The sequence below is a fragment of the Lissotriton vulgaris genome, chromosome 10 (genome assembly GCF_964263255.1).
Source record: "Lissotriton vulgaris chromosome 10, aLisVul1.2, whole genome shotgun sequence".
In the NCBI taxonomy this organism is placed as follows: domain Eukaryota; kingdom Metazoa; phylum Chordata; class Amphibia; order Caudata; family Salamandridae; genus Lissotriton; species Lissotriton vulgaris.
The window spans coordinates 181,010,970-181,023,398 of NC_141698.1; the positions used below are offsets into that span (position 1 = coordinate 181,010,970).

The following is a 12,429-nucleotide window of genomic DNA, read 5'->3' on the forward strand; positions in this document are numbered from 1 at the left end:
CACAAGTCCTAAAAATAGAAGTGGGGGGACGCTGTCACCGGAAGTGACGTCACAACAGGAAGTGACGTCACGAAAGGTGGCTTGCACCATCGCGCTCATTGCCTTCCCTCCGCAAATATAATGGTGTCCTCTCAAAATTAACAAACCCAGTGGAGCACCGTCACCTAGATCCTCGGGAGACGGCACGCAAATTAGCATTCGCCCCTCGCAGTTAATGACAGAGAGGCTAAAGAGTGAAGTCCAGCTGTTTGGCAGGGAGGACGGTGTCCACCCGGTAAGATAAGTAGGGGGACGTCGTCCACCCACGTGGTACCCCAACTCGAGCCCTGCTCTCTATACATTCAAAGCCCATCCTTTTTTGGCACTTCCCCTACACCCTCGAGCCTCTACCCTCCAAACCCATATTACCACGGTAACTTCTTGAAAGCGTTATAAAAAAAAAGTCAAACGTGTTTGTAACAAGCACAAACAGCAACTGGAAAATATTTGCTCTTTACTTGAATAGGTTGCCCGTCCCTTAAAAACATACATAGCCTAGATAAACAACCGCCTAGCTGCCTGCCTCCACGCCGGCTTCCTGAATGCTACTGTGTATGCTGGCTTGTATCGCAGCTGCTCTGTCAAATTTTGAGGGGCTGGTCTCAGGAGGAGGAGGGGTTACAACAAGATTTGCCACTCAGTGAATAGGGGCGGGCACTCCACGCCCACTCTTTTGGGGACCCGCCCCTCGGTTCCCCTCTAGGCAGCAGGTTTGATCTTCCAGTTTACAGAACAACTTTTCACGAGACAGACCTGCGAGGTGGGGAATGCCAGGCCGGTAACCTTCATCTACCCTACTCGGAGCAAAAAACATAATAATAACGAGAAACCACGTGCCATTCCGGGGACAGGTTGAGGCGACCCTCGATTGCCAAGTGCATGGGGAGATAGCCGGATGGGGGACTATTCATTAATGAGTGACAGAGGACCGGCGGGGGTCGGAATGGACAGCATGGTCTTTGAGGACCCCTCCCTCGAGGGGCTGGATCCCTCGATCGCCTTCAGCGACCCCCATGAGATCGACACCGCCCTGCTCAGTGACATAGATGGTGAGTACCTGACCCCAGTACTTGGGTATCCCTGCCCCTCCTCCTCCGGGATGCATGTCACATCTTTACGTATGTTTTAATGAGTTGATGTCATTTCTATACGATTTTCCTGCTTTATGTATTTGTTATATTTCTGTCATATAGGCTATAGAGCTGCATGTGACTGGAGACTGCTTCTGGGCTCTCAGAGACGCCATAATGTAAACATAGATTGGTGCACGTACATCAGCTATAATTACTCCAGATATGCCTGTATCCGGCTGTTGGAAAGGTTTGGTTTAAAATGGGAAGAGTATTGGTCCAAACACCCCTGCCCATGCCTCATATTCAGAAGTGGGGTGGCTTTGAACATGTGAAGAGACATATCGGATTTTGTCAAGAGACCTTTCTTTGAAGTGATTTTATACCACGTTCCTTTTCAATCTCTACCAGAATGGGAATGCACCTCCTCCCTAGTCACCGTCTACCAGATGTTTTTCTCGTGCTTTTCTTTCCCTGGGGCAGGGACACCACTTCTTGCATCGTATTAAATCCAGGGCCACTGGAATTATGAGATTGTTGCATAATTATAAATTTGCAGCATTTGCCTCATAATGCATCATCTGCTGCATAATCTGCTGATTTTAACAAAACAGAAGAATAACTTCTAGCTCAAACGGTTCAAAAGTTACTAAAATGCAGTGTCACGTGTTGCCGCACAGAGGAAGGCCCTTTGCAAAGGTTTACTGGTCAATGAGGTGGAACCAGGGCTCGAGTCGGGGTACCACGCGGGTAGACGGTGTCCCCCCACTTATTTTACTGGGAGCTCGATAACTGGAGCAAATGGAGCCACACATTCACTCTTTGGCCTCTCTGGGGCGAGATTGGAACTCATTCAGAACGCTGCTGGCTTCTCTGATGCAATCGCATGTAAGGGGTGAGCGAGGGGAGGCAATGAGTCTGATGGTGCAAGCCACCTTTCGTGACATCACTTCCTGTCTGGACGTCATCGTCCCCCCACTTCTTTTTTTAGGACTTGTGCTCTGGGTGAAACCAATGACAATACAGTGTTACTCAGTTTAAAAAGGACAAAAAAATGAAGTAATACTATTACCAAAGGTGCTGCATTATACTGCATAATTTGCCTTTTCTTGCCGCGTAATTTACCCAACCCTGCTGCATAATTTAGCCCTCTCCTGCCGCATAATTTCAGTGAGATCCAAATCTCACCCATTCTTACTTCTCCCTGAAGGCCATTATAAATAATCCCTTTTCTGTCACAAAAAGTATCATAGTCCATTTCTTTCTCTGACTGAGTGGGATCACCCTTCCTGGGTGGCATCATATACCTGAATTTTCATATGCTGGTTTTGTACCTCGTTACATATTGTATCACCATTGCCTGAATGCATGGCATAAATATTAAACTTTCCCTGGCAGGTATTCCTTATCCTTTGCCCTACCTGGCTGGTTTATATGGCTCACCCTTCTCCTGCCCCAGGATGGGATTACATCTCATAATTTCTATGGCTTGGAAGCTTTATATCCCACCCCCTGGGGTGTGTATTCATTCCTACCTGGTGCCTTCCACTCCTCAGTCTGTAATAACGCGCCCTGCCACTCCTGCAAGCATGAACCTTGGTGTGCCCTTTGTTCTAATATGGTCGTCCCCCTTCCAGGCTCTGACTCACACTGGCAGTTAGGTCCTCAATTTAGCTTTAAATGCACTTTTCAGTGACATATAATTCTGTCAAATACTCCCAGAAAGTCTCCCAGCAGCACAAGGTCAGGACACTCGTTCGCGTTGAAGATGCCATCGCAGCCCTAAGACATGTCAACCAAGGCGTGGTTTCGCGCAGATTTACTGTCGAAGTTTAACGGGAAAGGCCAGTGCCACAAAATGTCCCCTGCCTGCCGCTCAGCGTCGGAGGAACGGCCGTTTCCTGGGTCCCGAGCTTCGCCTCGCGGCTCCACGCCAGTGCTGACTGCTGAGCTGTGTTTGCTCGAGGCCACGCCCCTCGGTCCCCAGAGCCCGTGACGTCACTGGGTTACTAGCGTTCATTCCCTGCGCTGCTCTAACAGGGTTCACTGACGGGCGGCCATGTTTTCTTCCCACGCGGCTGTGCACGGCACGAGCGCGTAGGCATGCAGTAGCATAATGCACTTCAGTGCCCCGCCCTTTATCCTGGGTTACCGTCTAATTTATTTATATCTGTTAATCTGGTCACAGCAGATACTTTAGTGATCTAGAGAGGGTAGCAATGCGAAATGCAAGAACTGTATTTGAGTCCTTTCCAATATTTATGTATGAAATGTACTATGTAAATGTCTGTCACCCATTGGGTCTTGCCTAATTAAAGTCCTTGAAAGTACACAAACAACCATGTGCTGAATCTCCTAAGAAGTCTTCTACCAAGTGTTCTTTATTACTTTCTTCATCATCCAAGGGCTTCTGGCCAACACGTTTCGTCCGGCTTTATCGCCTAGGCTTCCTCAGGCTACAAAATACACATGAATCGGTTGACCCTAATATGGCATCATATGTAAAACATTAGACCTTAACTTAGATGTTATGAACCACAGTGGCATAATTACAAAATATAGATTGCAGCCCATTTCAAAACGGGAAGGTAGTGCATTGAAAATACCTATACACGTTGACTGCTACAGGGCCCATAAAGAAAGCTACATAGATAATCGTGAGGCAACACATTTGGAGTAAGTAGTCAAGCTAAGTTTGAGTAAGAATTGGGACGGAGAAAATCAATAAAAGGAAAGTAAGCGCACCTTGTGTCTGAAAGATAAATGCCCCAATTTTGCATTCTCCCAATGAAATGTCAATTAGGTTCCAAGGTTGGGGTCTAAAATAAGAGAAATAAATTATGTATAGGACAACCATAAAACGAATTTTGGCAACATGATAACTAGTTACACATGTGCATCCCACAAGCCACCTCAATCCAGTTCATGCCCACAATGTGTCCCTCAAAAACACATACATAACCACAATTGATATACATGGCCAGCTCTGACGCCAGATTTGTGTAGTTTCCAACACCAGGTGATCACAAAACCCCAAAGTGAGAAAAATGACATCAGAAACAACACGTCTGTGCTACATAAATTTGCATAATTCACATCCACAATGAGATTTGTCGCGTAGTAAACATGAATAATCAATTGAAGAGCAGCGATTCAAATCTGAAATATATATTTCATATAAAGACCCCTTAGTTCTAGTGTCAAATGGCAGTGATATAAAACCCCCAAAACATTTTATGACCATAATACACATGGAGTGTGTTTTAATAGGGCCATATCACTATATTGCGAATGCTTCTTGCCACTCCAGTATAAATGAGGTTATGATGTGAGCCGCAGAGTTTTACCAGAACTTCTATAATTAAATACACATAGTGTAACCCATGAATGTCCATTATTCCAAAAAATACAGGATCCTGGACAAAGAAACATAAGAAGCAATACTCACTGTATTACAGCCTGGTGGTTATTTCATCCTGAAATAGTGTGTGTCCACGGAGTCCTGTCTAGGCACAATCTTATACCCAGGTAGGATCAGAAACTAACATGGCCTAGCTCAATCAAGTCAATCCGTGTCAGCCATGTCATAATGGGGAAGAGAATAATGAAATTAAATATACAAAGCGTGTTCCCGGCTAGGTCCCTAATACGTTGCTACCGTTATAAATATAATATCCAATAAACTACATATTGCAGAACAGTGAATCAAAAAGTACCCATAGTGAAACATGGAAACATAAACTTGAAAGCCTGCCAAGAGCAAATGTAAATTATGGACCTAACATTCACAGCAAGTGTACTCCCTCAGTCAGTGTGCTGATATCTTTGTATTATCAATTTAAAATGTATATATCTGTACTAAAATGATCATGCAGAGATCAGTATGAGAAGAAAGGTAATTAAAAGAGGTTTGAATAAGTGAATATTTAACACTATATTGGAAGCAGTAAATAACGCAGCTTACTTCAAATGCGTTTCCTCTTGACAAAAGTGCATATGATGTACCATATCCATCCAGTCTTCAAAACAAAAATCCCATAAATGATCCCATCAGAATAAATTGATTTAAAGTAATTAACCTTATAATGAATATATGTACTGATTCAGTGTACCTCAGTTGGTACAACCTAAGTCAATCTTTCATGTAGTTGCCACAGATCGTTAATGATAACCTTGTAGTTTATTCTTCATACATAGGTTGATTACGAGGCCCTATATCACCCCATATTACTCCCTCAAAAAATCTTGATCCATATTGAAACCTCTTTCAATTGCTTTTAATTTTAAATTCCACAAGGCTTTTGTTCTACATAGTGTCAATGCCATATTTCTATGTCTGAAGTCCATTGCAATATGGTGTATTCCATGAAATTTAATTTGTCTATCCTGGAATTCAGCGAGGCCGAATTGAGCAGTGCAGCGCTAAGGAATACCTATTATCTCACTCTGTGATTGCTCAAAGGTGTTCTAGAATTCGCTCCCTAAGTAGTCTAACAGTGCTACCGACATAAATCACACCACACCTGCATACAGTGCATTTAGTGGAACATGTCATGTGGAGATGTATTTAATATTTAACGATTGTACTGTATTGAAAAGATTGCTTTCTATCTTCAGCAAATATACAAAAACTACAGTCCCTACATTTAAAGAAACCTTTGTTGGAGCAAGTCAACCAATTGTCAGCCTGACTAGTATTGGGAAAGCGAGAACTCACAATATTTCCCAGGGTCCTTCCTTGTCTAAATGTAATACCGGTGTCATTTAGGCATAAGGAAATCATTAGTCTATAAACCCCAGTGCCTATTGAGTATCTTGCCCAATTTCCCAGTATTATGGTCATCTGTTGTAATAACCCTAATGGTCTCAGCATTGGCTTTGTTCTCCTTAGAACCCTTCTTGTTTCTCAGTGTGTCTTCTCTGTGCTAAATTAAACTGTTAGTAAATATAACGTAAATAGTGGCAAAATTGAAACAGGGCAGTGGTAGGTATTGTGGAAGTATTGTTAACGAAACAAATGGTGTAGACACTGAATAGGGTCTATGATGGCCGTCACACATGGGGGAAAGAATAAAATGCCTATACACCACCCGGTGAGACATATATGTATTTTTGTTATGTCATACTGCAAGATCAAAGGCAGAGTCATAGACTAAATAAATTATGCTGTTGTGCTTCCCCAGGCGATGGTCAAAACCCGTAGGTATGCCGCTGCTTACATGCCATCTATGCATTTACATCAACGCGTCATAACAATTCGACTATGCACACAGCTGTCATCACATGGGATAAGACACTAAGTGGACAACCAGCGTTGTGATACTTGCAGCATTATTTCTTCTTACTTACAGCATTATTTATCTCTGGCTCCTCCAGTCGTTTCTAAGTAAAATACAGAATCTGGTATTTTACATCAGCTTTTAAGACTGCAAATGCCTTTCCATTTGCAAATATCGCTCTGTTTGTGTAAACGCTTGCTCTTTAGGAAGCTCGTCCTGTTGCACTACTGTTGTATCTAGGTTCTGCCCATTCTACTGTATTTAATGGTCTATTTACTGGCTTGGGAAGTATGGCAGGCTGAGCTGGACGTACCTGGGAATCCATATTGTGGCCCTATGGGCATCACCTATTGTAGTGGGAAATGACTCACACTTTACTGGCTGTAAGTTATGTAATTGTAAATTTATTTATATAACACTTACTCGTTCTGACAAGGCTGTAATGTTGATTTATTCAGGTTTGCAAACTGTAACACAGAGCCGATAGATAGCATCTTGAAACTCAACAGTGTTCGAAACATGTGTGCAAAATAAATGATCTTTGGGGCTCTCTTGGGAACTTCATTATGGTTGCCAAAAAGCTTTATGTCAGAGGGATCCTGCGTATACAGTCGTAGGCTCTATGTTGACAAATAGTTATCGGGTGTTAGTCAAGTTAGTTCCACTGAAGCAAAGTGAAAGAGGTGGAAATGCATGAAAAGTGGCAGCTGAAGTCCCATTCAGCACAAACTACTACCTTTCGCTTGTCTCTGGGTGTCAAATCTGCAGAATTTGGATGTAAGATTTGACCAGACTGCACCGCCAATCCATGCATGACCTTTATGTTAGATCTGTCAAAGCGGCTCCAACCTGTGACAGTTGTCTAAGGTGCTTACTTTAAAGTGGACTCCCTCAATATACTAAGAAGCGAACCTGTGACAGCTATATTTATCGCCTCACTCGATTAGTGTTATCATTTCAAGAGAACACCACTTTTGCTGTCCAAGGCTGAACTTTTGCACATCTTTGTTTCCATGTTTGGTAGGTTCAAATGAACGAGACCAAGAAGGTAGGTCTCAGAATTCATTTATGTGATAAATGAAAGGTAGTAATGAAAACGGGTGTGCTCATGACCTGGCATTATGTGGAAACTCTACCGTGTTCCAGCACCATTGGTGCAGTCTTCATAACAAACTGAACTCTCGCAAGTGTTTTTGTGTTATTGATGGTATACAGGAAGCCGAAGAGATAGAGGACACCTTGAAGTCACAAAGGTGGTGTTTCTTGGAGCCTTAAAATTACTGTCCTAATACCAAGAACTCTTTCCAGAGGCTTGCTTGTGTACAGTTTGCTTACGCCCCCACTTCTGTAGACTTTGCGGTAATAAGTGTGCCTCCTAAATATCGAGTAGGGTTTATCGTTGGAACTTAATATTGTAGACAGATTATCGAAAGGTAAGTATGTATAGATTTTCTGTTCTTAACTCTATATCCGGATTGGGTGGAGAACATGCAATTAAAAGGAGTGTTTAATAAAGTAAGGAAAAAGGAAAGCTCCTTTCTGCCGTAATAACATTTTTGAGAGGTCAGTCATATATTTGTTCATCTGCTAGCCTTGTTTTCGACTTGTGTCCGTATCAGGAGGCCATAAATAAGAAATCCATAGTTCTTCCAGTTCCTCTATTACTATAACTTATCCAGTTACTTATTGAGAACTGCCATTCGGGTATTCAAATGGATCCCACCTCTGCTTTGTAATGAATACAGGGAGCCAACTCTGAGGATGAACACCAGAAGACATCCACTTCAGCATTTACAAAATTTCCTTTTCAATCTGTATGTAGCTTCCCATGTAATTTCTCACACTTCTGCGATCTGCTGACTCTGACTACAGCCGAAAAGCTCTTGATGTTTCTCGTCATGTGAGCCAACTATATAATGTTGTTGTTTCTTTCTACCATTTTCAAGCTGCATGCTCAACTTCTGATTGTCACCTCTCCTTTGTTTCCTTTGTTTCTTCTCTCTTTTAAATGCCTCTCTTCTTCCCTTCCTTCTTCTGCATACTTCCTCTCTGAGCACAACCTACCCTGACACATGCATGCTTGCCTTATTCTCTATTATTGTATTTCTGCAAACTGTCCACAACTCATTTACAAGATCACAATCTCTCCTTCTTTCTCTGAGTTATACCTATGCAACCTAACTATACCTAATTTCCCCTAACTCAACTATTAATCCCACCAACCAACCAATGACATGAGCTCACACCCCGCTAATTATTGCAACTAACCCCTATTAATTGAGTCCACCATAAAGAAACTGGAATGACTGCATGGAATGGGTTGCTTAAGCACACAATACTAGTCCCAATCACAAACACCAACTAATAACACTAGACTAACCACTAACCTTGGGTTCCAGAGCAGTGTTCTACCCGGCATAAAGCGCTTAAATGCCTTGTCAGGGTAGTAAGCGCTATAGAAATGCAATTTCAATGACAATATATGCATCTTAATGATATATATCTTTAAAGTGTGTAGATGTGGAGCTAAGAATAGTTAATCTATTCTTCCTCTACCTCTCTCGGTATTTGGTCCCTCTATATTTTGTCTATTACAATTCCATGATATTCCTGTCCTTCGAACAATCGCGCTAATGTGACATAAGTTTTGATTTCTCATGTATGGAAAAAATAATACCTTTCGCCGACAGACCTTTAAATTTAACAGTGAGAAATGGGTCCATTCAGCCTGGGGGAAGTTCCTGCAGTTATCATCTATGAGATATGTTCCATGTGAAAATATAGACTGCTAACACATATTCCGCAAATACATAGACTCCAGAATATGGACATGCAAAAACAATTGTACCTCACAAAAAATATCTTCATACAAACATTTTGACTTTTTTTTTGGGAAAGTGCTTGATTGTGTGCTGGTGGAATATTTTGGTAGTTTATGTTTTGGAGTATGAGGTACTGCAAAGGGTGTGTTTGAAGTCTGCATTTTTACGTATTACAATGACGTGCCGCAGCCATGACGCAGGTCTGTGTTTGGAAGCAGATTTGAGGTCAAATGCAAGGACCATCCGAATGTCTCATTTTTAGCATGGGGCAATGACCTCTATCTGTCCCCTGAAATTGTTTTGACCAGAGTTATCTTCCATGTAATCTGATAAAATAGTTGAGTTAAGTTTGTGTAGCTGCCAAGTGATGTCTGATGGGATCTGGAGCCACATAGCAGCCGTGAAGCGAGCAGTGCAGAAATAGGTGTGTTTTCCACATATTATTGCTAAGACCCTCCACTGGATACCATCCCCACAGATTAACCTGCAGTATGCCCACCACTGCTAAATTAGACATGTCTGTGTTATGTTCTTACACAACAGTCTGGAATAACGCCCTTCCTTTGCAATCGCAATTGCGGTTTTATAAGCTGAATGTCTCCTTGAACTGCAATTGGAGTCCCACGGCTAGCAACTTATCCTTACCTTCCCAAGAAAGCCCACATTCATTGACATTGGTGGGATAAGCTCTTAATCATTGACGACTTAACTTCCATGGTATGATTTAGTGGTTTGTAATTTTTTTTATGTGTGTTGTTTTAGAGTGTGGACATAGCTTGGTGGGCAGAATGGTGCTTTAAAGACTGGTTTAGCAAGAGATACAAGTGGAACAGGCATCTGTAACAAAAGAACAATAAGAGCAGAAGCTAACAAGCCACACTGCAGATAAATATAAGGGTATGCTAGACTTTGAGGTATATTTTTAAGATGTAAGTCTCCAAGTTCTTTCGGAAAGAGGTTAGGTCTGAGACTGATGTGGTCTGGCTGTGGCCAAGCATAAGAATATTTGATTTCTAGTCTTACGTTTCTTTGTCTCACCAGTACTGTCAACTATAATGTATTGTAGAAAAGTACAACTGCCTTTGTAATGCATTGCTTTTTATTTCCAAGAGCCATAATTTAGTTTAATCTGAGTATTTATAAACCACAACATACACCTTATGGTTTCTTGGTGTTGAAACATTAAGGAACACACCTCCATATCCTTGTACGTGTTTTGCGGCGAGTGTTACATTCACAACTTTTCTTTATATTGTGGCCACCTATTGGCAAAGCTGGAGTACGTGGTTGGATTCTCCTTGATTTTCCAGTCAAACTGATAAGGAAAGTACTGGGGGTGAAGGGTTGAAAGTTTCAGCACTCCGTCCATCATCTTGTTGTTTACTATGTTCACCCTCAGTGGCCAAGGGTATGCCCAGACCTGGGTCCCTTGCTTGCTGTGCCACTGGATTCAAGCTAACCTGGCTGGTGAGGGGTGATACGCCAAAACCGGTCCCGGGATACTTGTTTCTGGTCCAGGGAGGAATTGGCCTGGCAGTTCGGGCTGGACCGGTTCCCACCAGGAGCAGGGCCAAGACTGATTTGCATATGCTTGGTCTTAATTTGGGTGTCCTAGTGAGCAAAAAATTATGGATTAAACCCAGATCTCTTGACTGGGGGCGAGTGGTTGAAAAGTTTAAGCACACCGGCTATCATCTTGTTGTGATGAACTTTGCCATGTTCTTTGGATGTAGAAGTGCTGGCAGGAGCATGGGCACAGTGAAGTTTTGGCAGCTTCTTCTAACACGCAAAACACAAAGTGACTCATCTCAGAAACTTGACTGTGAGAGCAGAGGTAGTATGGCTGGTAAAAAAGACACTGCAGGGTGGCAGTGAAAGTGAAATCAGAAGGTGACAATATTAGAAATCAATGGACAGTGAAATTGGGGGTGTCTAGGAAAAATCGAGTCCACATGGAAAGGGGATAAAAATAGAAGATAAAGAAGATTGTTCAGTTTAGTGTGCAGTCAGGGGTCACACTGAAAAAGTTAGTAGTTTATTAAGATGAAAGGGACGACAAGGAAATTGATCAGGGCCATACATTCGCAGAGAAATAGGGAATAAAATGGAAGAGAATATGGGTAACTTTGACTGAACGTGACTATCAAACAGGAATCCGAGAATGACAACGAAATACATTTGGTAATATGAGTGACAACAAAAGATGAATCTGCCCAATATCAAAAGACAAATTAAGAGGTGATATGAAAGAGGACCTGGAAAGGAGGAAGGCCAGCTTTGCTCTTGAAGCTTCCATTCCTCCTTATTGGCATCTCTAATGCCACCAAAACTATTATTCGGCCCACTGAGCTGCCTTTCCCGCCCTGACATTTGAAGGTATTGTGACACTGAATTATCGTTGAACCACTGACGAGGAGACTTAAGGGGTTACATGAACGTAAAAGTTCCTACAACAGGGATGAGGGGCGACTAGTCCCTAGGTAGGACAGTGATGCTCCAAGTACGGTCCTCCTATCCTTCACATGCGCCCGTCACCACCATGCTTACCTGCACCGGCTGCAACTGATTCAAGGTGCTCTCAGATGTGATAATGAAGAAAAAGGCGGGAAGGGGAAATAAAACAATAGCCTAGAATCACACTATTTGTTTGGTGGGAAGCCTGGATTGATTCGTTTTCTGGTCTCACATTGTGCAATTCTATTTCACTCCACTTCAATTATCAAGTAACTTCGTTTTCCCACCTGACTCTCACAGGGTAGCAAAGGCGAGTTAGCCCAAGGTGTAATAGAGGGATAGCAATTCAGATAATGCATAACACAGTATTGTTTAACCTATTACTCTTATAGAGATTAGGGGCTTCGTTTAGAAGCAGTACGACATTTCTTTTTATTTATTAATTCTATTTAATGCAATTTTCTATAGCGGGAACATTACGCGAAAGTGTCAGAGCGCTTTACAAAAGAACCAGTTGCGATACATAAGAATTTACATAAAAGATACAAACAGGAAAAAAAAATTGCAAATGTACAAGTTGTAAAGTCACACAGGGAAGAGATACAAATGGATAAACTCTAAGAGTCACATAGGAATGCTAGTGACTTTCTGTTCACACCATGAATATGCGTCGCTTCCTTTATTCCCACCCTACACTTGGGCACACCACAGACCATACATTTCGGGGGGGAGGGAGTCTTTGAGAGTTCCCACGCCCTAGGAACT

General features: G+C 42.3%; 1 protein-coding gene across 8 annotated transcripts in view; it reads left to right on the forward strand.

Moving 5' to 3' along the window:
* Window positions 1-738: 738 nt before the first annotated feature.
* Window positions 739-12,429, forward strand: part of SREBF1 (sterol regulatory element binding transcription factor 1) — a 109,586-nt gene continuing 97,895 nt past the window's right edge. For 6 of the 8 annotated variants that reach the window (XM_086940835.1, XM_086940840.1, XM_086940843.1 and 3 more), the window contains exon 1: window positions 762-1,088. In XM_086940835.1, the coding sequence (XP_086796961.1) occupies window positions 935-1,088 (154 nt within the window). In that variant the 5' untranslated portion in view covers window positions 762-934. Of the gene's footprint in view, window positions 1,089-12,429 lie in introns of all 8 variants that reach the window. The other 2 variants (XM_086940842.1, XM_086940836.1) reach the window with 2 other exon arrangements.